This window comes from Callithrix jacchus, chromosome 2 (assembly GCF_049354715.1).
Source record: "Callithrix jacchus isolate 240 chromosome 2, calJac240_pri, whole genome shotgun sequence".
In the NCBI taxonomy this organism is placed as follows: domain Eukaryota; kingdom Metazoa; phylum Chordata; class Mammalia; order Primates; family Cebidae; genus Callithrix; species Callithrix jacchus.
The window spans coordinates 205,628,451-205,656,430 of NC_133503.1; the positions used below are offsets into that span (position 1 = coordinate 205,628,451).

The 27,980-nt window shown below is 53.5% G+C and overlaps 1 protein-coding gene and 1 long non-coding RNA gene across 4 annotated transcripts in view; one reads left to right on the forward strand and one right to left on the reverse strand.

The window, feature by feature from the left end:
- The first annotated feature begins 15 nt into the window (after nt 1-15).
- Nucleotides 16-27,917, forward strand: LOC144581493 (uncharacterized). The gene is made up of 2 exons (XR_013532376.1): nt 16-13,387; nt 16,386-27,917. It is a non-coding gene; the product is annotated as an uncharacterized LOC144581493 (long non-coding RNA).
- AHRR (aryl hydrocarbon receptor repressor) overlaps nt 2,724-27,980 on the reverse strand; it is a 122,242-nt gene continuing 96,985 nt past the window's right edge. For 2 of the 3 annotated variants that reach the window (XM_035291868.3, XM_054252366.2), the window contains exons 5-11: nt 26,156-26,245; nt 17,678-17,807; nt 16,439-16,575; nt 12,965-13,164; nt 8,170-8,231; nt 7,749-7,890; nt 2,724-6,852 (exon numbers count right to left, since the gene is read on the reverse strand). In XM_035291868.3, coding sequence (XP_035147759.3) covers nt 5,838-6,852; nt 7,749-7,890; nt 8,170-8,231; nt 12,965-13,164; nt 16,439-16,575; nt 17,678-17,807; nt 26,156-26,245 — 1,776 coding nt within the window. In that variant the 3' untranslated portion in view covers nt 2,724-5,837. The remainder of the gene's footprint in view (nt 6,853-7,748; nt 7,891-8,169; nt 8,232-12,964; nt 13,165-16,438; nt 16,576-17,677; nt 17,808-26,155; nt 26,246-27,980) is intronic. The other variant, XM_054252363.2, reaches the window with a different exon arrangement.

Genomic DNA, 27,980 nt, shown 5'->3' on the forward strand with positions numbered 1-27,980 from the left:
AGGCGCCGGAAGGACGAGAGCCGGGTCCTGAGTGCGGGACTCGCAGGCGGCGGTGGCGTAGGGCGTGAGGTAGCGGCAGGTCCCGAAGCGGGACGGAGGTTGAAGCTAAGGCTCCAGCAGCCGGGAGGCGGACGGAGACTTCCGAGTAATGCGCAGGTGCTCTGGGCGGTGCGTCCGCAGTGAAAGGGTGGGCCAGGGAAGCTCAGCGCTCGGCGGAAGCGGACCCGGGGACCTTGCCGGAGAGACCCTCCTCCACCTGGGCCGGAGCGGACTTGAGCGGGAGGGAGGGAGGCACCGGCGCGCCCGCAGCCCTGGCCCTGCTCTGGGAGAATGGAGACCGTGCTTGGCTCCTCCGTAGACCTTCTTAGTGCGCAAATGAAGGTTAGCCACTGCAGAAATAGAAAATTCAGGCAATGGGCCGGGCGCGGTGGCTCAGGCCTGTAATCCCAGCGCTTTGGGAGGCCGAGGCGGTGGATCACGAGGTCAAGAGATCGAGACCATCCTGGTCAACATGGTGAAACCCCGTCTCTACTAAAAATACAAAAATTAGCTGGGCATGGTGGTGCGCCTGTAGTCCCAGCTACTCAGGAGGCTGAGGCAGGAGAATTGCCTGAATCCTGGAGGTGGAGGCTGTGGTGAGCTGAGATGGCGCCATTGCACTCCAGCCTGGGTAACAAGAGCGAAACTCCGTCTCAAAAAAAAAAAAGAAAAAAGAAAATTCAGGCAATGAGGAGGACCCTGTGTTCAAATGTGTCCGTAACGTGAACACAGGTAAGTGCGTCAGAAGCTGACACATTCATAGGAGAGCATCTGAAGCATCGAGAAACACGATTAGAGCTGGAGGCTTTTCCCTTCTGGGCCAGCGAGGCCTGAGAAGCTGGTGTGGCGATGTGACATTTGCTAAACTAAAATTTTTAACTCTCGTGGGATATATTTTTTAAATCCTTAAGTGAGAAGCCAAGCCACAGACTGAGGGAAAACCTTGTCAACATCTGTAACTGACAAAAGATTGCTATCCAGAGTAGAAGCGGAACTCCTGCAGATTAATCCAAAAGGGAAACAAGTGCAGCAAGAAATGGGTAAAGGACAAGAGCCTTTGGCTCCGGGGAATAAGCTGCCTCCCTTGGCCTTCCTCAGGGAGACCTCGTCCCTGCACCCTCCTCACGGGGCTCAGCTCAAGCCTTTGAGCCCCGACCAGGGCGTCTCCACCCACGCCCTGCTGTGTTGTCACTCAGATCTCACTGTGGCCATGCTGCCTCCCCAACTCGCCGTTCAGCTCCAGCCCTGCATATGTCCCGCATAAAACTGCCCCAAAGACCTGGGGCACCCCCAACCCCAGCTCTGTGCACCTGCAAAGCACTGGCCCCTCCCTGCGTCACAAAGTTGACAGGGTTCTCATGGTCACGTTCAGCTGCCTGCACCCCTTGCACGGACGCACACACGGCACAGCACACACCTGCAGACACCAGCTCTGGGATACCACTGACGTCTGCATGTTTTCTCCCGATTGTGTTTGCAGCACTGCGGCAGGGCCTGATATTTAACAGGGATTAAAAAATGCTGCGTGAACGAATCACACATAAAACTGCCGTTTCAACCCTTCAGAAGCCCAGGACTGAAAATGTCTGTCCACACAGGTGCCAGGCCTGGGTAGGATGGGAGCCCGGGAGATGGGGAGGTAGGAGGGAGACCAAGTGGGTGAAGCCCCTCTTCTGGGCAGCGCCTGGTGAGATGAAATTGCATGTGTCCGGCAATTAGGCTCACATCTATAATTCCAGCACTTTGGGAGGCTGAGGTGGGCTGATCACATGAGGCCAGGAGTTTGAGACCAGCCTGGCCAACATGGTGAAACCCAGCCTTTACTAAAAATACAAAAATTATCCGGACATGGTGGTGGATGCCTGTAGTCCCAGCTACTCTGGAGGCTGAGGTGGGGGAATCACTTGAACCTGGGAGGTGGAGGCTGCAGTGAGCCAAGATCACACCACTGTACTCCAGCCTGGGTGACAGAGTGATACTCCATCTCAAAAAAAAAAAAAAAATTGTGTTCATCCTAACTCCATGCAGGCTCACTCAGCAGAAGCCAGACTGGGGGTGAGGAGTGAAAATGTGGGAACTCCATCTGCCAGAGGCCACAGAGGAGAGGGCATGGGGGGAGGGATGGGCTAAGGTATGGAGCCACCGATGGGAGGGCTGGCCTGGTCTCCGGGGAGGACATGGGAGTCTTACACCAGTGACCAGGACAGGGTGCAAAGGAGGCCTGGCAGGGGCTGCTAGGACTCTAAAGGTGCCTGAGAGGAAACAGAAGCAGTTCCATGGGCCTTGGGCTGCCATCTGTGCTTGAGGAGGCCCCAGCAATTTTTTTATGGCATTCGGGGAGGAGGCATCTGGCCACAATCTGCCTGGGCCAGTGACCCTGCCGCCCCCTTGCCATGGGCCTGTTGTGCATGGGGCAGGGTGGACACCACCTGGCCCCCAACCCACAATGCCCTCAGCTCTACCTTCCTCACTTAACAGGTCAGTTCTGGGGCGTCCTGAGAGCACCTGGGAGGGTCCCTGACCCTCAGTGACAGGGGAGAGGGGCCTAGACCTTCTGGGCAGCAGCAGGGAAACGGCAGGTACTTCCTCCTCTTTCGGGAGGCTTGTAGCTCTAGAGTTTTTATTTTTATTGCTGCCTTTTGTGGTGAAAGGCTGCTTTAGAAGGTAAATTAACCAGCACACCCTTTAAAGGAAATAAAGTGACTTCATTAGGAAAATGCAGACATTTCAATTTATGTTAAACATGTACTAGCATGTCATATTTTATATCAATATTGCAAATTTAATACAAACCACAGTACAAAAAGTATTTGAAAGCTTCCGAAAGGCACTGAGAAAGCTGCAGTTATAGTGCATACGTTTTAAAAATTTAACACGTTAGTCTAGGTATTGAAAACTTTTTTCTTCCAGTAGAAACTGCAAAAATATAAAATATAAGCTGTATTTATCTCCTCCCTTCCATCCCACATTACACTTGACTTTAATACTTTTTCAGCTGTATAGGGAAAAGCTACATAAACAGAAAAACATGAACTTGTAATTAGTGCTAACAAGAGAAATGACCACGTCCGCACCTTCTGTGTTCCATCATCTTCCCCACAGTTTTCCAAGAGGGGTGTGGCTATAAAATGACAGAAGTGCTGACAGGTAGTTTTTGTTGCCACCGAGGAAGGGACATTGGACACCCTGCTGGTCCCAGGCACTCAAGAGCCGCAGCCTCCTGTGGGGTCCTCACACCACAAGACCTACAGAGCTGACACCTGTGTGCTGAGCGTAGTGTCTGCACAGCAGCCACGGCTACGCAATCTGTCACCGGGAGGGCCTTGGATGGGGATGTGTCTGAAGGTCTGGGAGGTGCACAGCAGGACGTGGTGAAGGAGCCTCCTGGGCAGGGGCTGTGTCTGTACTGCTCTGATGGCACTGAGTGGCAAATGCAAAGCCACATCTGATTCCATCTTTGGGGCCTGCTGTTTTTCCCAGTGACAGCCATTGGTTCCAGGACACTCGAGCCCTGTGATACACATGCAAGACTGTCAGTCACTGAGCTCCCTGCCCACCTCAGCCCTGAGACTGGAAGGGCAGCTGCCACTCTTGGGACCCAGGCAGCGCCCAGGCTAAAGGGAGGTGCTGAGGGTTGAGCCCCAGAAGGCAGGACATGGCCAGCCCTCAGGACAGGGAACTCCAGGAGTGGAATATGCATGTTGATTGAGACGTTTTCAGGGATACAGCACATCTGATTTTTAATTATTTTCTGTGAGACAAGTTCTTGCTATGTTGCCCAGGCTGGTCTTGAACTCCTGGGCTTAAGTGATCCTCCCTCCTCAGCCTCTCAAAATGCTGGGATTATAGGCATGAGCCACTGCGCCTGGCCTGCAGGTCTAATTATTAAGGGTCTTTCCATGATCAGGAAAGGAACTGGGCACTTGGTTAGAATAGAAAGGCAGTGGGAAGCTTCCAAAATACCATCCTGGTCTTAAATCCATAAATGCCCAGAGACCAGAGGTGTGCCATGCTCAGCATGAGAAATGAATAAAGAGAGCTCTGGGCAGTGAGGGGCCAAGGTGGGAAGTAGGGGCCTGTCCTCACATGTGGTCCTCACAGGTGACTGGCCCTCAGGTGGCTGGTCACCCCGTGGCTGGCCCCTGTGTAGCTCTGCCGTCATCGTGAGTCTAGGCATCAGGTAAGGGGGAGATGGGAGTGGAATGCCATGAGCACATCTCATGCCCACGACAGCACAGCACCAAGGTCACCTTTTGAAAGGCGCCCCGTGTCTAAGCAGAATGAGTGGCCCATCGGCAGGGCTTGGGAGTCACAGGAGGCCACGTTGGATCTGTGACTCTGGGCTCGGGTGGTTGGCCTTCCTCTTTCAGTTCTGGGAAGAGAACCTTATCCCTATCCCTGCCACGTGGGGTAAACTATCCCAGAACCAGGCTGCTGAGGGGTGCAGGCACCTGGCAATGGGCAGAAGACCCAGTCCCACCAACCAAACCTGGGTTCTGACAAAGTGAAGGTGCATTTAACAAATGGCTTCACCATTAAACCAGGGGCTAAACAGTGACACTCCAAAGCCACCGACGAGGGGGAGTCCACGCAGGAGGCAGAATGCGCAGTGCGATGGGATGGTGGGTCCCTCACCCCGAGGGCTCTCCCAGTGGAGCTGACGTCCCTGAGGAGAGGGGCCTCATGCCACGGCTTCCTCCTGCTTGGTGGCGACTTCTACACCCTGATGTGGTGCCTGCACCAGCTGGGTGCAGCATTGAAGAAGCCTGAACTGCACCGTCAGCCGTAAGTTATCTCGGGTTGGTGGACCGGTGACCTTGACTTTCTGACTTTGCTTTTGTATCCACATTTCCTACCCTCAGAATATATTGCCTTTACAGCTGTTTTAATGTTATTAGTACTTGTCCATCTTGTCCCTAATTATTCTCCGAGAATGGCCATGGGAACCCTCATCTGAGTGAACTATAGAGACAGCCAGACAGGGAGGAAAACCCCACAGACAGCGCGGTCTCCGATGTCTTTTCTCTACGTTGTGTGTTTCTTTGTACTTCCAAACTCAGGTCTGTGAACTCTGTATTGCATGATGTACCAAGAGGCAGATTAGTAAGAACCATCTGCAGAGACACATTAAGAACACGGGAGATGTCCAGAAGGAACAGGTGTTACCCTGCCCGTTTCTAGTCCAGACCTGGCCTCAGACTCTGTCTTGGCGCCACGGAGCACCTGCTGCACAGCGCAGGGCAGTGTGGGACCCAGCGCTGCCAGCCTCTGCTGCCTGGAGCATTCTAGATTCCTCCGTGAGTGGGCTCACAGCCCCTTTCTCCGCGAGGTGTATTTCTAATTTGCCGGGTGCTGGCCTCTGCAGCGCACTCCAGTGAGGCTGACGCTGCCTGCACAGCACAGGCCGGAAGCTGCAGGTGGCCAGGGAGGGCTGAGCTAGAAGCGCCCCCCCCCACAGCTTCCCTGACTGTGGACTTGGCAGCAGTGGGACGGCACTCCCTGCCTCTCAGGCACGACCCAGCCGTGACCACTTTATTAAAGATTTTAATTCCTCAAAGAGAAGTGCTAACATGCCTGAGTAGACTTAAGGCCAGTTCGCATTTAAGAATGGTTGAGATATTTTATAAAATTTGGGATACGCTGCTGTGTAGGCTGCGCACACAGACAAGGGGAGGGACTGTGCACGTGCGGCTCTGCAGAGCATTTCTTAGGAAGGGCTCCGACCTGACCAGGTCAGGGGCAGCCCAGCCACTGGCACATCTGAGCGTTGACTGATGGATCCGAGCTTGGTCACCGCGCTACGGCAGGAATGTGCACTCTGAGGCTTGGGGTGGGACCAGCGTCGCCAAGGCACTTTTGGGAAACATCCCAGGCGCCCTTCCCTGGCTGTAAGTGGCCCACGGGGGCGAGTCCAGTGGCTCGCGCTTGACCACAGGGGCGGTCTCAGCAGCTCTGCAGGTGCAGCTTGGCAGGGAGGAGAGTTCACCTCGGCCCCGTGCGCAGAGCTGGTGGGGAGGCTCCAGCTGGGGAAGGCTGTGTGTGGGTTCCAGGCGTGCACAGTGTGCAGGGTGGAAAGTGGCCAGCTCCCTGCTGCGCCCCATAGTGGCCCTGCCTTGGGGCTGAGCCCCCAACACGCCATGCCCGAGGTGTGCAGTGTAGACCTGGTGCAGGGAGTCTGGCTCTGTCTTCAGGGGCATCCTGGTAGGGAAGGTGACCAGACGGCTCCTGTCCCCAGCCCCCAGCCCCCACACCTGGCTGGGCATGCAGCCATGGGCAGCATCCTCAGACCCAGAGTCCTTCTCCATCTTGATGGGCACATCTAACAGCAGCGTCGGGCTGCACAGGCCCCTTGGAGGCATCTGCACGCCTCGCAGCTTCCCGTCCTCTGTGGTGTAGCCCCTTGAGGCCAAATGCTGAGTTTCAGGCTGAGGGTGCTGCAGGCTCCCCTGGGGAAAGTGGCAGAGAGGAGGGTGCACCTGGTCCTCACAGACATCCCACGAGGCTCTGCTGGTCCGGATGGCGTGGGCACTGGGGGGTGGGCTTGGCGGCTGAGAGATGGGCAAGTTCCTGAATGTGCCCGAGCTACTGGCATTGAAAGTGCCCTGGACACATGGGTAGGGCAGGCAGGAGCCATGGGACGTGGGGCGCAGGGAGAGTAGGCCACTCTGGTTGGGCTGCACCTTCGGCCGGGCACCATCCTCACTGCGCCTTCCTGCCATCCAGGGCAGGGGCTTTGTGGGTCCCGGTGTCTCCCTCCGCCCTGAAGCTCCAGAGGCCCTGCTCAGCACCCTCTGCTGCTGCTCCTCCCTGTCCCTGCAGAGAAAGGGTGCCCATTTGACAGTTGCTGAAGACACGAGGTCTGGCCGCCTTGGGTGGGGGTCTCTAAGGGAGGCTACTACATTAGGACGATGCTAAACCTGCTGGGGCTGCTACACTGACCCCACTCCGCACCGTCCCCTCTAACCCACCCACCACCCCTGCCCCATGTGCCTGGGGCGAGTGAGGAGGGCCCAGGGTAGGGGAGGGCACAGGCTTTAGGGAGGGGTCTCTGTGAGGCCTAGGCCGCCTGTGCAGTGTCAGCTACACCAGTCAGTAGCTATGGGAATGGGAAGGGCTGTGCAAATGGCCCCATGGAACTGCAAAGCAGAAAGCACCGTGTCCAGCAATTTCTGTGGCCAGGCCCTGTTGCTGACCGACTGAATGCTGCATGACATTAGGACTGGCATTGTGTGACTGTAAGACAATGAACTGGAAGGTGGGGAGGGGCCTGTGATGCACAGCTGGGCTGGTCAGGAAAGGGGGGAGGCCCACCTGGGCAGCAGGCAGGCCCTGGGGAGGGAGAGGGAGGAGACAGGACTCTGAGCAAAGGCAAGCTCAGGATGGATCCCAGTGACCCAGGTTCTAGGCGACAGGTGAGGACTGGTCCCAGAGCCCAGGCAGCTCGGCCAGAGCCCACGGGGCATCCTCAGCTCGGACATCCCTGGGCCACTGCTCCCCAGGGTCAGTCGGCAGCGATGTGCATGACTTCCAGCCGGGAAGCTGGGTGGACAGCTCCACAGGGAGCAGGGTCAGCTGTGGCCCGTGTGGTGGTCGAGGCTGCTACCATCTTTTGTCCTTCATAATCACTCCTCCCACCCGCTCTTACTTTGGGCCTCCACAGTGACTTAGGGAGCTGCCGGGGCTGGGGGAGTCTGCCTGGCAACACTTACCTTGAGGTCCCCTTGGGTTCGAGGACAAGGTCAGGGCTGCCCCGGAGGCACAGGCATGGGGCTCTGGCGGGAACCTGTGCCCATCGGCCAGTGTCAGTCTGTTCCCTGAGCACCAAAATGCCGCTTTCTCTGCTGCTCCTTCCTGTTGGGGTTTAGAGGGGGAGGAAGCCATGACCGTGTGAGGTGAGGAGCTCCTGGACGACCGCTGCGTGGTCTCAGCAAGGCAGGACCCACTGAGCTGCTTAGAAATGCACACACCAGAGCCCAGGACCGGTGCTTGTCCACAGCAGGACAGACACCAAGTCTGCAAAATGGCTTTTCCATGGAATACGCCACATCTCCGCCGGGCAGGGAAGCTCTCCAAGAAGCAGAAACACATTTTACCCATGTGGAAAAGATCAGATAGAAATGTTCTAAGTACCTGCTGAGTAATTGGGTTTTCCATGCTGTTCCGATTTGCACAGACTCATGGTGGCCTTTACTCTGTGAAGAACACAGATAACAGCAAGATGATGTGTGGTTAACATGCATACATTAAACATGCATCGGAGGTAGAAATTACTGCTGTCGCACCCCAGTGGTGAAGACAGAAACCCTCACTCTTGTTTAATTCTTTATAGCCTGGAAAGTTATTTTCTCAGGTATAGATTTACTGAAAATAATCATGTCACTTTTCAGGCCAATGAAGGGCTCATGAATTTGCTTCAGAAAGTACAAGGATAAAGTCATAGATGATTTTTAGAGCTAGTGTCGTTTCCTGGAAGGCCAGAAAGAAAATACAGTCTGTTCTCCTGACTCCAGGTAGTTATGTTCTAAAAAGTGAACACGGAGGTGGTGAAGACCAGCTCACATTGGAAATGTGTGTGTGCCCACATACGCATCACAGTGATGCGAGTCTGAAATCCTAACAGCTCACCCTGGTAGATTCTATTTCCTTTTGTTTTTCAAAAGAAGCGTTAAGGTGCTTCCCCACCAGCAGGTGCCAGAGTTGGGTTCAAGCCCATCTGACTGGCCCCATGGCCACGGCCCCCGAGCTGCCCTTCCCTCTGTACTCTGGGCACCTCCAGGAGGGCCAGGACCAAACTCTGAGCAGGGACCATGTTCAGCACGAGACTCACAGTGCCCCACGTGTGTCCATGAATGGCTGCAAAGCACAGGGTGTGTTGATGTGGGGGTCCCAGTGAATTACAGTGAGCAGAGGAATTCACAGAATGGGCTTCAGGAACAGCAGGATCAAGATCATGTCACAAAACTCCAGTGGGAAAAGCTGTGGGAGACTGGGTGGCTGCTGGCGGCTGCCAGAAGTCATAGGGGGCCACGGTGGCTGCTGCCACTGCCTTGGGGCTCTGGTTCTGCAGAGTGCATGTTGCATCTTACACCACTGTGGTGCTTAGGGCTGGTGGGCCACAGGGTGTACCCTGTAAGCTGGCTTCTGAATCCAGCTCAGAGCAGGTGGTGAGAGTTCCAAAAGCCTTGGGTGGGTGGGAGTCAGCATTCTTGGCTTGGCAAGTTTTTTTCCCCCTTCTGAGTTTTTTTGAGATGGAGTTTCGCTCTTGTTACTCAGGCTGGAGTGCAATAGCACGATCTCGGCTCACCGCAACCTCTGCCTCCTGGGTTCAAGCAGTTCTCCTGCCTCAGCCTCCCGAGTAACTGGGACTACAGACACGCGCCACCATGCCCAGCTAATTTTTGTATTTTTAGTAGAGATGGGATTTCACCATGTTGACCAGGATGGTCTCGATCTCTTGACCTTGTGATCCACCGGCCTTGGCCTCCCAAAGTGCTGGGATTATAGGCGTAAACCACTGTGCCTAGCCCCCTTCTGAGTTTTAAAAACGTGTGTGTTGAGCTGAAGTTGTGTGCCAGCTTTATGTGCCTTGTGCTCCACCCTGCCCTCATGACCCCACAGGGGTCCGAGCGTCCAGGCCCCCAGAAGAGAACTGTGACCCACGGCCCCACACCTGTGCCTGTGGTTGCACACCTGCGCTCCACCCCGGGACAGCCAGGACAGGGCTGTGGGCATGCAAGGTGCAGTGGGGCCAGGCCTGCCCTGCCCTGCCCTGCCCTGCCACCAGGGGGCTTCGTCCCCTCTGCTTCTAGGGCTGGGAACTCACAGGGAAGACCAGGCTCGCGGTGTGCACCTTTGATATAAAGACCAAGCCAGGTAAAGAGTGGTCCAGGGTTTGCATGGTTCCTGCAGGTGCTGGAGGACCTGGGCCAGAGCCCTGCAGGGACCCTGGGCTTTCTGTATGTTGGTGTAGCACTCACTTCTTTTCTCTTTAGAATTCCGTGTTTCTCCCCTGCAATTTACATTTCCATCCTTTAAAATAAGAAGCTACATAAATTTAAAACCTTCCAGAAGCCAGGCGTGGTGGCTCACGCCTGTAGTCCCAGTACTTTGGGAGGCTGATGCAGGTAGATCACGAAGTCAGGAGGTCAGGACCATCCTGGATAACACGGTAAAACCCCATTTCTACTGAAAATACAAAAAGTTACCCAGGTGTGGTGGCATGTGCCTGTCCTAGCTATTCGGGAGGCTAAGACAGGAGAATCACTTGAACCCAGGAGGCGGAGGTTGCAGTGAGCCAAGATTGTGCCACTGCACTCCAGCCTGGGCGACAGAGCAAGACTCCATCTCAAAACAAACAAACAAAAAACCTTCCAGAGATCTGTGGGCCTCAGCAGGCTGGCTCGTGTCCCGGCCGTCCCCGAAGCTGCCCTCTGTCCTCCCTCAGACAGCAGCAGTGAGGTGGGGCTGTCAGCGCGCAGGCAGAGGCTGCTCATGAGCAGAAATGAGTAACGAAGGCGGAAACGTGGCATGAAGGCCTTCAAATGACCGTCAGGCTGGAGAGCTGTGTAAATGGTTATCTTAAAGAGGTGAAAGGTGAGGATGGAAGTCACGCCCACAGCGGAGAGTTCTGTGAGTGCTGGCAAGGTGGCCTTGGGGTCTTCGGTCAGCCCTGGACACTGAGCAGGGGTCCCAGAGCCTCCAAGGTCCTCCTCCGCAGCCCCTTGGGGTGAAAGGGCCCCCAGCCACATCCTCTGCATCTGGAAGTCAGCAGGTGCATAACGGGGTCTCCCAGTATCTCTGGGATCCGATGGGCAGAGGGGCTCAGCAGCAGGTCCTGGCGTTCCCACAGAGGGCATGGGTGTGAATACAGAGGGCGCATTGGCCTGCCAAAGGTGCCAGGGAATGGGAGGAGCAGTGTGGTGGGTGCTGCTGAGTCCCAGATCTCAAACTAGCTCAGGAGCCTGGACCCTGACAAGGTCAATCAAGATTGCATCTAAAAGAATGAAATTTAATACTAACAAAAGTTAAGGAACGCAGGTCGAAATCCAAAGTCAGACTACAAGGCGACCCACATCACTGCAACTTAGGGTCGCCCTAAGGTGCCTGCTGCAGCTGGCACATAGTAAAGGCAGCTCTTAAACAGGGTGGGGACATCTGCAGTCCACACTGCTCCACCTGCTGCGAACGTCCCCCCAACACTGTCCATGCACAGAGGAGAAGTGTAGGAATCAGGAAGTATCTGGAAACCAGAACCTGGGGCAAGGTAAACCGAGCACAGAGCACTCGGCCAAGACAGGACGGTGGCAATGCCAGGCAGTGAGATTCAAGTCACACCAGGATGAATCTGCTCTCAAGGTTCTGTCTGAACCCAGCAATGTTTTCTGTGTGTGGGGTTCATGCAGCCTCAGCCAATCACTCCTGGGTGCTATGGCGGAGATTCCTACTGGGATGGCAAGCTAAGATTTCCTTCCAGCTCAGTATTTGCTGCCCGCAGAGCGGGGAGGCCATGAACAAAGTGGGCTGCCCAAGAGCAGCTGCAGGATCGCAGGCAGGCTGAGCTGCACTTGGTTACCAGGGCCTGCGTGCAGCGCTGAGAGGCTGAGCAGGACAAGCTGGGTGTCTCAAAGTCACAGAGCAGGAGCACCTTGACAGCAGCCAAGGGCCTCAGGGAGCCGAGGGCCAGGGTGCAGGGCCAGCCCTGACCACCCCTCCGCCCTGCACTCAGCCCCTCTCCCTCCCATCAGGCTGTCCCAGGAGGAGGCAGTGACAGGAGCAGTGACTTGTCCAGGTCACTGAGGTGAAGTCGGGTCTCTGGCATCCCGGCTGCCCCAGCCCATCACTGGTGTCTTCCCCACCTGTGGGATACACAGTTTCTATATACACAGCATTTACATCTCTCCCAGCACACAAGACAGCCTTAACGGAATCTAGGAAACTCCCCTACGGCAGGGGTCCCCAATGCCCACGCCACAGATTGGTACCATCCGTGGCCTCCAGGAGCCAAGCTGCACAGCAGGAGATGAGCGGTGGGCGAGAGCACCGCCTCCTGTCAGCTCAGCTGAGGCATTAGATTCTCACACAAGCTTGAACCCTAGTGTGAACTGCGCGTGGGAGGGCCCTAGGTTTCAAGCTCCTTATGACAATCCAATGCTCAATGATGTGTCACTGTCTCTCATCACCTCCCCCCAAGTTGGACCGCCTAGGTGCAGGAAAACAAGCTCAGGACTCCCACTGATTCTACATTACGCTGAGTTGTATAATGATTTCATTATATATTACAATGTAATAAAAACAGAAATGAAATGCATGGAAAGAAAATGTGCTTGAATCATTCAAAAACAACCCCCCTACTCCCAGTCCATGGAAAAATTGTCTTCCACAAAACTGGTCCCTAGCGCCAACAAGGTCGAGGACCAATTGGGTGTTTTCTATTTCGGAAAGGCTGACAAAGCGCTGGGATAGGACTGGGTTGGCCAGGGACGAGGACCAGCTGGAGGGGCAGCTGTGCCATTGACCCTCCGTCTGCCCACCAGGGACGTATTTCTCTGGCATCTGTTGCAGCCAGGAACAACCTCCACTTGTCCATGGACAGACTGTGCGAAGAAGGGGCAGCTGAGCAGTGGAGAAAGGCAGAGGCCACAGCCAACCTTCTGTCCCCTTGAGGACACAGGGTCAGGGCGCTTATTCTGAAACTGGTTCTGTAACAGGGCGACTTGGGAATGAATCAAAACAGGCAACGTTTGGTGCCAGTTTGCAAATACGAGTTTGAAAACATTTAATCTCATCGTTGCTGCCTGGGTCGTGTAATGACTTTAAAAACAGAACACTTGTTAGTTTATTACTGGCTGGAAATGAAGAAAGAAGACACTGAGCGTGGAGGCCACCAGCAGGCGCCACGTGGCTGTGAAGGGCGAGTCTTACTCACTTTGCATCCGTGGGCGCCGCAGAGTCAGCCCTGGGCTTGGCCCTCAGAAGCGCACTCCTCATTTTCATCTCAGTTGCGGAGGGAAGGAGAACCGGTGCCACAACGCAGAACAGCGACAGCCGCGGTGGGAGCACCGCCCCTGAGGGCGCCTTCTTCTTCTGTCCAAACAGGAATTTTAGTTTCCCTTGAAACTGCATCGTCTGGTGTTTTAAAGAGAGAGAGGAAGGCATGTTCACAAAGTACCCCAGCAAGGTGGTCATGGGACACAGAACTCAAGAGCACCACAGCAGCTGGAATTTGCAGGGAGGCAGCTCACCATGAGGGCTCAGGAGAGCAGAGCTGCAGCTGCCGAGCTGTGACCCCACAGCCTGTACAGTGATTCGTGGGTTTCTCTGGAGTCGCCGCGTCGCCTCTAATTGACAGGTACGTTCCCACATGTGCACTGAATCATGCTCATGTGTGTGCCGCTCCCCCGCCACCCACAGTCAGGCCACTGGCCAACGCCCAGCAGGAATCTGCAGGGATGGATGATCTCCGAGCACTGTTTGAGCTTTAATATTCCATTCCAAATTATTAATCCTTCATTTTAATAACATTTAGGCACAACTTGATTTTATTTATCTAGGGCGTACAGTTTGACTTTAAAAGCCAGCAAGTAACCTAGGAGTTTGTTATAAAAGAAAATAAAATATCTCTCTACAAAAGAAAGGCTGATGTATAATTTAGTTATTTACCAAGGGCCTTCAGAGTACTCCTGCCTTCCATGGAAGGATGACCTCACAATGTGGCATCACTCTCTCTCTCTATCCTTTTTTCATCCATCTATTTTTCCATCCATCCATCTATCCACCCAACAATCCATCTTTTCATCCATCCACCCATCTATCTATCCCATCCATCCACCTGTCCATCCATCCCATCCATCATCTTCCCATCCATCATCCCATCCATCTATCCATCTACCTTCCCATCCATCCTCCCACCCATCCATCCACCCACCCATTCATCTATCCATCCACCCATCCATCTACCTTCCCATCCATCCACCCATGCATCCATCTGCCCATTCATCTATCCATCCACCCACCTATCCATCTACCTACCCATCCATCCACCTACCCATCCATCTACCCACCCATCCATCCATCCACCCACCCATCCATCTACCCACTCATTCATCCATCTATCCACCCACCCATCCATCTATCATCTTCCCATCCATCCATCCACCCATTCATCTATCCATCTACCCACCTATCCATCCACCTACCCATCCATCCATCCATGGTTCCATCCATCCATCCACCCATCCATCTATCCATGTTTCCATCCATCCATTCATTCATCCATCCACCCATCTATCTGTGTTTCCATGCATCTGTTATCTTCCAGTCTATCCATCCATATTTCCATACATCTATCTTCTCATCCACTCACCCATCTGTCCATCCATCATCTTTCATCCATCTATCTACCCATCTATCCATCTGTTTAGCCATCCATCCACCCATCTATGTGTCTACCCATCCATCCATCAAACCACTCACCCATCCATCTGTCCATCCACTCATCTGTCCATCTATCCATCTTTCCATTCATCCATCTATCCACCTATCCATCCATCTTCCCATCGATTCATCCATCCATCTTCCTATCTTCCCATCCATCCATCCATTGATCTTCCCATCCATCCATCCATCTGTCCATCCATCCACCCACCCATTCATCTTTCCATATTTCCATGGATTTATTAAACAAGTAACAAACACCTACTACGTAGCCGTCCCACAATTGGTATGAGGGATTCGAGGCAGGGGTGTGTTGGGAAATGTTTAATATCTAGCTCTCCAGGGGGAAAATTCTCCAATAAGCACTGTTTGCCAATTTCTTTAGTATAAATATTCTCAATGTGGCTGATTTCAAGCTCTCAAGTAAACTTAACCTGAATCTGAAAACTAGCATTTTCACAGTTGGCCCTGTGGGTGGCATGAGGGAGTTCCCATGACACCCGCTTTGCCCAGGCTACACCACTCAGGGTTAAAGCTGGGAAGAGCCGTGGTGTTGTGCGGGGTCTTGGTGTGGCTGTATTTCAGCAGCTACACAGTAAAATCCTTCTAATTTTGTGTCATCTAGAAATAAGAGTTTTTAATTAACCAATAATTGGTTATATAATTTTTTTAAATGAACAACAGTCTATAGCCAATAAAAGTATCTTAATGTCCACAAAATTTAGAACAAAATACCAAAATTAAAGGCTTTATTGTCACTATCTACCTTTATAAATGAAAGATGCGCCTTGGGGCGTGTGTGTGGCAACAGATCTGGGGACTGCAGAGAGCTGGTCCTTCCACAAGGTGCCCAGTGGGTGGGAAAGACACAGACACATGCAGACCCACAGGTGCCTCTGCTGTGATGATGGTCTGCACCCGAGGTCCCCAGAAGGTCACGGGTCCACAAATTGGTGGAAAGCTGAGCCCAAGGGGCCTGCCCTGCTAGGGTGCTGAGGTCAGAGGGCCTTGTGGCATTGAATTGCAGCCAGGAGGACAGCAGAGGCCACCACTGGGGCTCTCAGGGGCTGCGACCCAGGGCATAGGGGCTGTAGATAGGCAGATGCCTCGGGTCCACAAGGTGGGCAGAGGTCTGGGACAGGGTGGGAAATCTTTGCCCTGACATGTCTGAGGGGGGGGGACTTCTCTAATTCATTGAGGAGCTAGAAGAGGAAATGGTCAAATAGCAGAAGTAAAAATCACAAGTATCTGTTTGCAAGAGAAGAGGGTAAAACCACAAAGCTCAGCAGAAGCTGTGGGCTCAGCCACTCACACCAGCCACAGCTGGAGGCTCTTTTTTATTTATTTATTTATTTTTTTTTTTGAGACAGTCTCGCTCTGTCACCCAGGCTGGAGTGCAGTGGCTTGATCTCAGCTCACTATAACCTCTGCTTCCCAGGTTCAAACTATTCTCCTGCTTCAGCCTCCTGAATAGCTGGGATTACAGGCATGTACGACAATGCCCAGCTAATTTTTGTATTTTTAGTAGAGATAGAGTTTCACCATGTTGGTCAGGCTGGTCTCAAACTCCTGACCTCAAGATCCGCCTGCCTCGGCCTCCCAAAGTGCTGGGATTACAGGCGTTGAGCCATCGTGCCCAGCCTATGTAGGGCACATTTTAAGAGATATTTTAATAAGTTTTAAATAAAGGTACACCTAGAGTATAAACCTACTGCAGAGTTTTACATTTTCATCGACCTGGCTTGACCACCACAGCAGGCCTCACGGTTGACTCATCAGGCATCCCTTGCATGCCCAGAAGCATCAAGGCCACGTGCTGTGCACAGAGCTCAGTGCCTGGCCCTCACCCCTCCACCAGGGACATGTGGGTTAATGCCCCCACCTCCTCTCGCCCTGTTTCCTTCCATACCAAGGTGGAACGCACCCCAGATGTCAGGAGCCTCCTGCCAGGGACCCACAAACTCACCAGGAAGCCTGAGGTGCTGTCTAGCAGGCAGCGCACACGGCAGACGAAGCAGCGGGTCAGGAAGGCCGAGTACTCGATGGGCACGCCTGCGCCCCACTCCTGGGCCCTGAGCAGCCTCCCCAGGACGGCGTCATCTCCTGCAGGCCACAGGGGTCAAGGGGCGTGGTGGTGGCAGCAGAAGCAAAAGCACAGGGGCCACAGGTGCAGCAGCATGCACAGAGCACGCGGCAAACACGCCCAGAGCACAAGGCAGCATGCACAGAGCACATGGCAGCACACACAGAGCATGCGGCAGCATGCACAGAGCACATGGCAGCACACGCAGAGCATGTGGCAACATACATAGAGCATGCGGCAAACAGCATGCAGCAGCACGCACAGAACATGCGGCAAACGCCATGGTCCTCACGCCAAGGTGGTAGAAACCCTATCACTGCACACCCCTCCCTCCGGCCCCCAGCATCCCTTTGCCTTTAAAAACATTGTTTTTAGCACATGTGCATGCACAACGATCCAATGGTTCCATCTTGCTTGTTTTTAGCTTTATGAAAAGGTCTGCAGGTCGGTGCCTGGGCTCTGCTGTTTTGATTTAAGGTAAATCATGCTGTCCCATGAGGCTGTGGTGGAAACTTCTATGAATTATTTTAGGCCTCTGTGGATCTGTGTAAGAGGACCAGGGAGCCGCCCTCTGCACAGGACCTCTGGGCAGATGCCATCTCTGCAGAGCCGCACGCCTGCAGGGCTCATCTTACCAGTCGGGGCCATGGGGTGGCAGGGGGCAAGCCCTGTGCAGGGGGTCTTCGTAAAAAGGGGCAACTGACTCTGAATAGCAACAAACTTACAGGGGCATTTTTTGGAAAAATCTAGTATGAAGCAAAGAAACTTCTTGGCAGACATGAGACTTGAGGGGAGTTTGCAAAGCAGGAGGCCAGGACTGCAGCTCACGGTGAGGCGGCAAGAATGGCAGTGACCTGAAGCCTGGCAGAGCCCAGGAAGGCAGCCAGGAGTGAAGCACTCAGGAGCCACACAGAGTTGGTGGCGGCCCAAGCAGAGGGCGGAAGGGACATGGGAGGAGGTCTCTGAGGAAAGGTGGGATTGGGTGCTAAGGTCAATGTGGAAGGCAGAGCACACCAAGAAGGTGCGCCAGGACATTTTCCAGAGGCATCAACGTGCTATGTGACCTGTTCTTCCAGAGGCATCAACGTGCTACATGACCTGTTCTAGGTTTTGCTGACCCACCTGTCTCCGAGGGCGGGGGCTGCCCAGACACCACCTGGGGAGGGTCCATGGCCCAGTGCAGCTGCCGGCGGAAGTCCTGGCGGTCGTCCACATGGATGTAGTCGTAAATGTTCTGGTGCATTACGTCCGTCTGAAATATTGCAACAAGGTTATTTTAGCCTTTCCCCAAGTGGCTTTGCACACTTCACTCCATGGATGAGTTTCCCCTCTGCTTGTCAAAGCAAGTCACAGCCATGGGGAGAGAATCCCACCGAAAAGACGGCGCTTGGCCCTGGGCCCCCACGCTCCCTCCTGGGAAGATGCCTAAGTTGCCTGGAACACCCGCCCACCCATCTGCCAGCCCCGTGGCGCCCACATCCAGCCTTCAGGGGCAAGGGGAGGCTAAGAGATGAGCATCTTCTGGGCTGCAGACATTTTGGGGCCAAGACATCCACCTTCCTGGTGACTTGCCCTCTTTGTGACTGTTTCCCGTCACTTCACATCTTACGGCCGGCGATTCCCTTCATCCTGACACCTGGGCCTCAACCTCTTCCCACTCCCACGATGCCTCCAGGACCCGCCAGTTCACAGGCCTCTCTCTGGTCCTCTCTCCTTCCTCCTGCTCGGAAGCAAATCTGGGCCCTGACACAGAGACCGACCTTCACAGGCACCCGGGGTCCATGTCTGGTGACAGAGGCTGACGCTGTGGGTCAGGAAGACTGACTTCAAGATGGACCTGACTGTCACCACTGCCAGTGAGTATGTCTGAGCCTGAGGAAGGATGTCTGTCCCACCACCCTCTTCCTTCTCATAACTGAAGGATGTCAGGTGTCTGCACCTGGAGTCTGGCTCATCTGGGCCACCCCCCAAATAATTAACACTGCCAGGGACTGCTAGTGACCTCAGGACTATTTCAGGGTGACCTAATTCTAAGTGACATTTATTATCATGATAATAATAACCAAGTGGTTTTTCCTAACTGGATACGAAGCTCCATAAGAATCAAGACTTTAGAAGATGTAACTAATAAACTCACACTAAAGGGATAAGCAGCTTCAAGCAGCCTCATGGCAGGACCTGCAGGGCTCCCTGAACAAGAAGAGACATGGCCTCAGGAGGACAGAAGGAGGTGGCCCTCCCTGAAGGGGCTGGACTCTCACTGCCGGTGTCCCCGCTGTCCCCTTCTGTGAATGTGCTGTCACGGAAGGCAGTGGGCAGAGGAGTCCAAAAAGGAGGGCAGAGAGCTGGGAAGCGGCACCACCTTCCATCGGTGCTGGCAGGCCAGAGGCTACGGAGGTGAAAGCGGGGCCGCGGGTAGACACCCCTTGAGGCAAAAAGGGCCGCACCAGCCTCCTGCCGTGCATGCCCCGATGGCTCTAACATCGCTGCCTTCCTAAGGACTTCTGTGACTGGAGGGTAACTTAGGCCAAAAAGCACCCAATCAAGAACAGGCAGCTGATGAGTCACCTCCAAGAAACCACTACCCAGGTGAGACCACAGGACATCGCCGGCACCCGCGAGGCTGTGTCTGCCCATGAGTCGGGGCCGCCCTTGCCCTCAGTGCGGGGGCTGGTTCTGTGCAGGTGACTGCATATAGAGGGAGGGTGCCTGCCAGGGTCCCCCTGCCCCGCATAGCAACCGTGTGGGCACCTGCAGCACAAGGCCTTGCCCACTCCACGCGCACACACACGGCACCCACTCCATGGAGCTGCATACAGGCCGAGGCCTCCCAAGCCGGGGAGGCTCAGCTGCCAGTTAACCCCGACAGTCTCCAAGGCTCACCAACATACGCTTAGGCATGGCCATGCACGGATGCTCCAGGGCTGCGGCTTCTGGCCAATGTTCGTCCTTTTCCCCCTTTCTATTTTAGTCGCTGCGGTGGATATGCCATGTTTCTCTCTGTGGTTTCAATTCCCATGTCATGAACCATAAGAATGAGCACCTTACATATTTGGGATAGTCAGCGATGAGTGAGTGCATGTGTGTGTGAGGGTGCATCAGTGTGTGGGTGTGTGTGTGGCTTCGTGTGTGCGTGTATGTGTGGCTATGTGTATATGTGCATGCATGGCTGTGTGCGTAAGGGCATGTGTGGCAGCATACGTGCATGGCTGTGTGTGTGTGTGTGTGTGTGTACGTGCATGTGTCACTGCATGCATGTGTGGCTGCATGCATACACGTGTGTGGCTGCACATGTGCGTGGCTGCGTGCTTACGGGTGTGCGTGACTGCGTGCGTGCAGGTGGCCTGGCTGCATCTCTTTCTGGAATCTCCACTGAGTATCCGGCTGCCCTGCCCAGGCCTTTCTGGACGCACATTCCCTGGGATGTGTCCCCACCGCTTCCCACCCTCCTGATGGACACCACACAGCCAAACCCATCCATCCTCTCCATGTGGGGAGAGCTTTTTTCCTAAGAAATCTTTCCTTACAGATCTCCAAGCTCTGCCCCGTTGTCTTCTAGAAACTTCCATCATCGCCCTGAAGCTGTCTGTGGTGTGAGCCAGGACTCAAGACTGGCTTCCTCCTGCAGGGTTGCAGCTCAGCCGATGTCTGCAGCGCCACCTCCGTTCAAATGTGAAGGCCCTGGTCCCTCCTCTGCTCTCAGGAGTCAGCTCCTCCCAGCCCTAGTGCTCCCTCTTTCTCCCTTGACTTCCTATTGCCAGGGGATTCTCTCCATGAAACTCTGTTAATTCAGGGCCGAGTAAGCAATGCTGGGTTTAGGCTTCCATCCTGTCCTGTTCAATGAAAGCCAGGTTTTCCCAGATCCAGGGCTTCCCAGCTCTCTTATCACCAAGTAGCCAGCAGCTCCTCCTCCACAGTCAAAACTCCCTTCTCCAGGAACTGAGTGGTTCTGCCGCTGTATGGCGGCAGCCTCAGCCCATCAGAGGATGCTCAGCCACATAACCACCGTGGCATCGCCTCTCATGTCTCCGCAGGGTCTGCAGGCTGAAGGATGCAGCGTGTGAGAATTTTAAGAAATGTACATCCACATCCTGATGGCCAGAAAAGGGGATCCATAGGGAAGCTTCAGAATTCTCATCCAGACCACTCTCCCTCCCAATTCCACACCTTAAAATCCACTTTACCCCTGGCATGCATACACAAAGGCAAGAAAACAAAGACCCAAAACCTGGGTGTGCCCCTTCTAAATTAGAGACCTTATGACTTTGGCTTCACAGCTTATAGAGAGTGGTGTGGTGACGCTCCCAGTAAACGGAGGTTGGCAACAAACAGAAACACCTACCCAATCCGCTCTCACTGGCCAGCCTGTTGGTCCCCACGCAGTAAGAGCCGGGCCTCTCAGAGGGCCCCTGCTCTACCAGGACAAGCACCTTCCTCTTGTGCGAGCTCTGACCTGCATTTCAGTGCCAGCTTTTTAAAACTGAATCGTACAGGAACCAGCGTCCAGAGGCAAGTGGCATTCCCCTTACGCTTGCTGCCAGCCCTGATTTCTTCCTTCATAAATGTTGCTTTAAAGACTAAAATTCCCAGCTGGCACAGTGGTTCATGCCTGTCATCCCAGCACTTTGGGCAGCTGAGGCGGGTGGATCCCTTGAGGTCAGGAGTTGGAGACCAGTCTGGCCAACATCGTGAACCCGTCTCTACTAAAAATACAAAAATTAGCCAGGCATGCTGGTGCACACCTGTAATCTCAGCTCCTAGGGAGACCAAGGCAGGAGACTTGCTTGAACCTGGGAGGCTGAGGTTTCAGTCAGCTGAGATTCTGCCATTCCTTTTAAAAATAGATTCTTGCCCTCAGCCCCAAGGACTGCAAGCAGAGACCTATTTCCCAGCAGAAGAGAAAGACTCCTTCATCTTTATGGTCACAGTTGGGATGAGGCCCATGAGGTGGTCTGCACCCCTGGTCATGTGGCTGGCAGCTGCCACTTCACCTGTAGCCCCTTGCTCTCTGCATCTGGGAAATCTGGCTGCCATTGCAATGCATGGTACACCCAGCCAGGCGGTCAGGGGACTTCTCTGACTCACCAGTCACCAAGGCCTGGGCTTGTGCCAGAGGCACATGGCAGTGCTGGATGCCTGGGTGCCCTGCTATGTGGACGCCTGGCTGTCCTCTCAGTAGCTGGTGCTGCACCAGATCATGAGGCCCTGCACCTTCCAGAGCTTGCTGGCTGTCTGTCTCCAGTCCTTCACCATGGAGCACGCCTCCTCCTCCTCCACAGATCATGAGGCCCTGCACCTTCCAGAGCTTGCTGGCTGTCTGTCTCCAGTCCTTCACCATGGAGCATGCCTCCTCCTCCTCCACAGATCATGAGGCCCTGCACCTTCCAGAACTCTCTCCAGTCCTTCACCATGGAGCACGCCTCCTGCACAGAGCAGCGGTAGCCCAGCCCTGGCAACCCCATGTTGCCCCACACCAAATGGCCCTCGCATGCGTTTCCATAGGCAATGCTGAGCATTAGGTCCCCGGAAGGTTACCCCCAGTACCCTCCCTGAGCAGCCCCAGGCCTCCCCAACTGCCTCGCCATTGTCTCCCACCCTGCAGCCACATAACAAAAGGCAATCTACAAGCGAGAAAGGGCCGCTGCTCAACCAAGGCCGCAGAGCACACGGAGGGGGCCTCAGAGCACCAGAAAGACGCCTCCAACCAAGGCCAATCTAAAGACTTGTACGGAGTGAAATGTAAATGTTTAGGTTGAGGAAACAAAGTTCTGTGTTTTACTCATTAGTGTGGCATGTCTGCCCTACGTCTTTCTTAATGTTTTAACATCTGATTCCTACAGAGTGACAGCAAGAGACACAGTGGGAGAAATGGGAGGGGAAGAGCAGGACACAAAGATTATCCCAGTAGTAGAAAACAAACCCTCCTTTCGTCAGGTAGAGGAGTCTTTATTTTAGCTCCACACCACCACTTACAGAGCTCAGAATAAAATCATTTCCAATTTTAATAAGCTGCTCACTCCAGCAGCTGACATTCTTACCTGTCTGCACAAAAGCATGCACATCTGCTAACCATGCCTGTGGGAGTCTAACTGTTCTGATCCACGAGCTCTAACCTCTGAAAGAACGAACCACCTCTTGAATCAACAGATGTCAATGGCAACCAAAATATACGCCTGAGGCCGTGTATTCATCACCAGGCATGCTGAGCTCGAAGACACTGAACTCGTGCGCTCGTGCAGTGACAGGGAACAATTGGTTCCTGACTTTTTTAAAGCATTTTGCACAATAAGCTCACATCAGCACAGAGCTGTTCTAAAGTTTTCATGAGTTATTCTGCATAAACTAGAGGGAATGCCTGATTTAATGGCATTTGGAACCAATTTCCTCATAATCAAGGCAAAACTTTTTTTGGTTTTTAACTTCTCATGCTTGGGGGGAAAGTGACCAAACGCCAAGAAAACATAAAGTCCAATTAGCAAGTTCTGACCCAGAATCAAAGTGCTCTGCACAGCACCTGCCCCCATCCCCAGAGCCAAACCCTGGAGTGAGCCCATCGAGCCTGGCTGAAGGCAGCAGCTCTGGGTGCGTCTGGAGAACACGGGGCAGCTCAGGATGCAGCAACTGGAGCTGCAGATGATTCCGAGCGTGCAAAAGGCAGAGCAAGCGGCCTTCTCTAGACTCGCCCTGCACGCACAGCCAAGAGACCAAGCCGAAGCTGCTCTGTTTAGGTTGACGTAGTCACCGAGCCACACCTCATGTCCACCCACATCCTGTCACGAAAGTATTCCCCTGTTTGGGGCACCGCACGGTGAGGGAGGCACCAAACCCCAGCAAATACATACAGACCCACTCCACTACTCTCCACGCATGGAAAGGAAGCATCCCACGGGCAGCTCCATGGGATCTGAGCACAGAAGATGGAGATGACACTGTCGGCCACCCAGATGCTCACGTGATCTGAGGGAAGGAGGGACCTGTCAGCTGTCACTGCAGGTCCCCTCTCATAGGAGATGTCAGGAGCTGAAAGTGCTGCGGCCACAGCAGAGCACACTCAGCAAAGCCTGTGGTCACACGGCGTTGAAACAGCCGCCTGGAGTGATGTCCCTCTGTGGCGCCAGGCACCAGGGCTTTTCCCAGCACTCCTCTGCTCAGTGTCCCGTGGTCTGGCCGCAGCCTGGCAGGCAAACACCACTGCTGGCCATCGTGTGCCACAAAAAACGAGGCTCAGTCATCAAGGTTGCTGCTGGAACAGCAGAGCTGAGTTCCCAGGAGGGCAGCGACCTGGACACCCCTTGGCAGCCATGCCCACAGCACGGCATTCCCTCTCCCTGCACACAGCTGTGTCCCTCTGCGTCCTCCACCAGGGCCGGCCCAGGCCTGCTGATGAGCTGCACCTTCACATGAACGCTGGGGAAGAGGCCATCCTGAGGAGGTGTCAGATGTGCAGAGATAGCCGAGGTGCAGAAAACAAGTTCGCTGCCGTGAGCCTGGTGGTCACCTGGTCCTGGCAGTTCACAGGGAGGGCAGCCTTGGGCTCAGGGGCAGGGGGTTGAACTTAGCGGCGGACTAGAGGAGCTGCTTCGCAGAATCACCAGAAAGGCAGCAGCAATTTCAGCTTTGGGAAAAAACTCAAAATCCCAGTTCTTGTGGAAATTGGATAAAAAACTGTACAGCCTCAGGCCTGGGCAGATGTGAATGCTACTGACGTGTAGGGACCAGTGTGGCTGAGGGGGTGGTTCGTGGCTTCCACGGTCTGCTGCTCCACACAGCCCCTACACTTTCCACCTGACCAGGGAGATTTTGGCTTTGATCCACCTGTGTGCTGCCTCTTAGCCTGAATGCTGGCTCTGGGACCATTTCCTCAGAGGCAGAGGTGCTGGGCACTGCAGGTAGAAGGGCCTGCCCTGGGGCCTCCCGCCCCACCAGTGCACACCCCCTGGTGTCAGCTGTCCCCAGGGTCCAGCAGCCTCCAGGTATGCATCTCACCTGGGTCCCAAAGGGAGACTTCCTGCCAGCCAGGCCCTGGCCTGAGCATCTCAGGAACTTCTCCAACACCAGGCCATGGCCCCACCCATGCCACTGAGGGTCTGGCTCCAGCCTCAGTGGGGCTGGGGTTTCCAAGACAGCCCCTGCCTGGGCCCTGTGGGTGCCGCTGCCCCGCCAAGGCTATGTCTGTGTCCTCACAGTCCCTTCAGTCCTTGGCTGCTGAGCTGGTGCTACTGGTTAACAATCCCTTAAACTAAACCGTCTTAAGTCTTTCTATAAAACTGTTCAAATTTCTGTAGAGTTTCTATCTCCAGACTGAATGTAACATCCCCTCTAGTTTTCAGTTTTGTTTCGGTCTTTCTCGGACACACCTGTTCTTTCCTCATTGTAGGGAGTGCTTTCTTTACGCTTCTATTACTTTAAATCTTTGTTTGCCAGTTTCCTCAATGGCTTTGTTCCTCAAGTTCTCCCAGGAAGCACGGTTTGTCCACCTGCCTGTTGGCTCCTGCTCACCGTCTACGCCTTCCTTGGGTTTATAACTTGCATTGGGAACTCATCTGCAGGGCGGGTATTTTTGTGGGGGTGGCTTGTGGAAGTGAGATAAAGGGCCCCGTTTTTGCTTCTTTGAGTTCTCCATTAATCTCATCAGTCTGCAATATGCCTGATTTCCAGATCCTGGGAGCCTTGCCGTGCAATGAGAGAAACATGGATTCTACAACCAGCATCTGATTTTCCACAAGGGACCCCTGCTCCTTCCCAGACAGAAAAGCAGCTCCTTTGTTCCCCTCCTGGCCTTGAGTGAGATTTTTTTTTTTTTAGATCAAGTCTCACTCTGTCGCCAGGCTGGAGTGCAGTGGCATGAGCTCATCTCACTGCAACCTCCACCTCCCGGGTTCAAGGAATTCTCCTGCCTCAGCTTACCGAGCAGCTGGGACTATAGGCATGTGCCACCATGCCTGGCTAATTTTTGTATTTTTAATAGAGATGGGGATTCACCATGTTGGCCACAATGGTTTCAATCTCTTGACCTCGTGATCCACCTGCCTTGGCCTCCCAAAGTGGGATTACAGGTGAGAGCCACCACACCCAGCCAGGTGAGATTTTTTTATCCCACCTTTTCCTGGGTGAGTTGCCCTTCCAGGGCCTGGTATCTGATGAGGCCTCAACCCCATTCTCTGCCCCGAAGCCTGGACTTGTCCACCTGGGGCTGGCCGGGTAGCATTCCAAATGAACCACGCACATGTCGGGAAGGGCATTTCCAGAACACGCTGTGTCCTCAGTGCACCCAGAAGCTGAGGGTTACGACACTGACTGGGAGTGGCTGGATGGGATGGTGCTGCTGGGACAGGGGGACTGAGCCGAGGAGGCCATGCCGCCATCCGCAAGCCACAGCTCCCTTAGACTGGAACACCCCTGACCCTGAGTGGCCTCTCATGGAAACCCTGAACCCAGGCTGGAAGAGATGCTGCCCTAGACAGAGACGGGGTGTGGAGATCTTTATCTGAGAAGAGCTCAGTGATGAAAAGCCTGGTTTTAGACATTTGTCAGACCTTGAAGACAAAGCGAAGAGAACCTAGCACTTCACTGCCTGGAAGGCTGTTCTGGTTTCATTACCTGGTGGAAGCCCAGATAGTCCACGATCGTTGCTGATGCGTAAAATATCTTCCCTTCAGCACTCACGACCAGAGCAAAGCCATTAAGAGACTAGAAAAAAACAAACAAAAATGGAATTGGCTCATCCAAAATGAAAAAGTGCAAGTGTCGTTTGCTTAAATTTTCAGCAATACCCTCCTGTTTCATGCTCCATATTCATAACCTCCAGAAGTGCCTACTTTTAATGTATTTATTACCATTTTGTCGCAGGCTCCAAGTTAGCAGGCAACATGAGAAGGCAGCCATGGTTCACAAGGCCCCTTTTCTAATAAATGCAAAATCACATGTTATAAAATATGTACCTTGTCTTGGCGTGACAGTGAGACTCAGCACCTAAGAGAGGGCAGGAGCTTCTGTCTTCTCCATAGGCACCTCCGTCCACGCACCATCTGCAGTACTCTGGCTGTTCTAAGGATTTTTATTATGAAAAACACTGAACTCCATCCACCAGTCTGGTGAACATCGTCAAACCCCGTCTCTACTAAAAACACAAAAATTAGCTGGGTGTGGTGGTGTACATCTGTAATCCCAGCTACTTGGGAGGCTGAGGCAGGAGGACTGCCTGGACCCGGGGGTCAGACGTTGCACTGAGCCAAGATGGCACCACTACACTCCAGCCTGCACAATGGAATAAGACTCTGTCTCAAAAAAAAAGAGAGAGAGAGAGAAATATGGATCTCCATCAAGTGTTTTTCTGTACTTACTGAAATAATCACAGTTTTTCTTTAGTGTGATGGATAGATTTTCTGATAATGAGTCATTCTTGTACGTTGTAAGGTAGGTCCCATTGGATCATGACTTTTTAATTTGTTCTTGGAATTATTAACTTCACTTAGGGGTTATCCATCTATGTTCAAACTTAGCCTGTGGTCTCTCTCCATATTTTGCATGCAGTGTATACTACCATGAAGACACAGTTGCTCCTGCCCCTTTCCTTCTGTTTTCTGCAGCTACTTATGAGGGCAAAATGCTTCTGGAAGGCCTGGTCTGCCTCACCCTGAAGACCCTCTAGTGTGGCACGTTTTGCAGAGATGGTGGATGAAAAGGGGCAGAATTTCACATCACATTGATTTATTTACTGTTAGTGTACGCAAGTTCTTTTTCTTATGTCAACTATGGCATCTTAAATACTTTTGAGAAATTAATTTCATATTGATGTTAAACTCATCTGTGTTTATGTTATTCATATTTGTAGATTATTAAATCTTAGTTATAGCTGTAATTATTGTGGGATTTTGGAGGGAGCGGAGGAGAAGGCAAGGATGTGGCTGTTGTTCCTGATGTGAAGTCTTCCTTTATTTCCGAAGCAAGCCGGCAGCCCCACCCTGCAGCGGCTTCGCAGGGCATCACTGGTGAGGATGCACGAAAAACGTGGCCTCTGAGTCACGGGATCTGTCTTCATCAGTACCACCGTGGCAGCAACGGCCACTGCCTGAGCAAGCACAGGCTACCAGCCGGAATCTCTCACTCAGGCTCACACCCCCCCACAAGGCAGAAGCTGGGGGCAAGGGGCTGAGTCACCTGGACATGGCTTCCATAAATGTTTCAATTTGTGTCTTTTAAACAGAGACATTTGGAGACTTTGACTTCCGTGACATTCGTGGCTATCAGCAGCAAATCATAGACTAATTTTCCTTAAATCTGGACCGTGCTGGGTACTTTTATTTTCCTTTTTTTGAAATCTTTGCCAATTTGAAAAGAGATAAATTATTTTACCGTCATAGTTTCATTTCTTGGAATGCTAATGAGATTGAAAAACATTCCCTGGTACGCTGCATGGTAATGA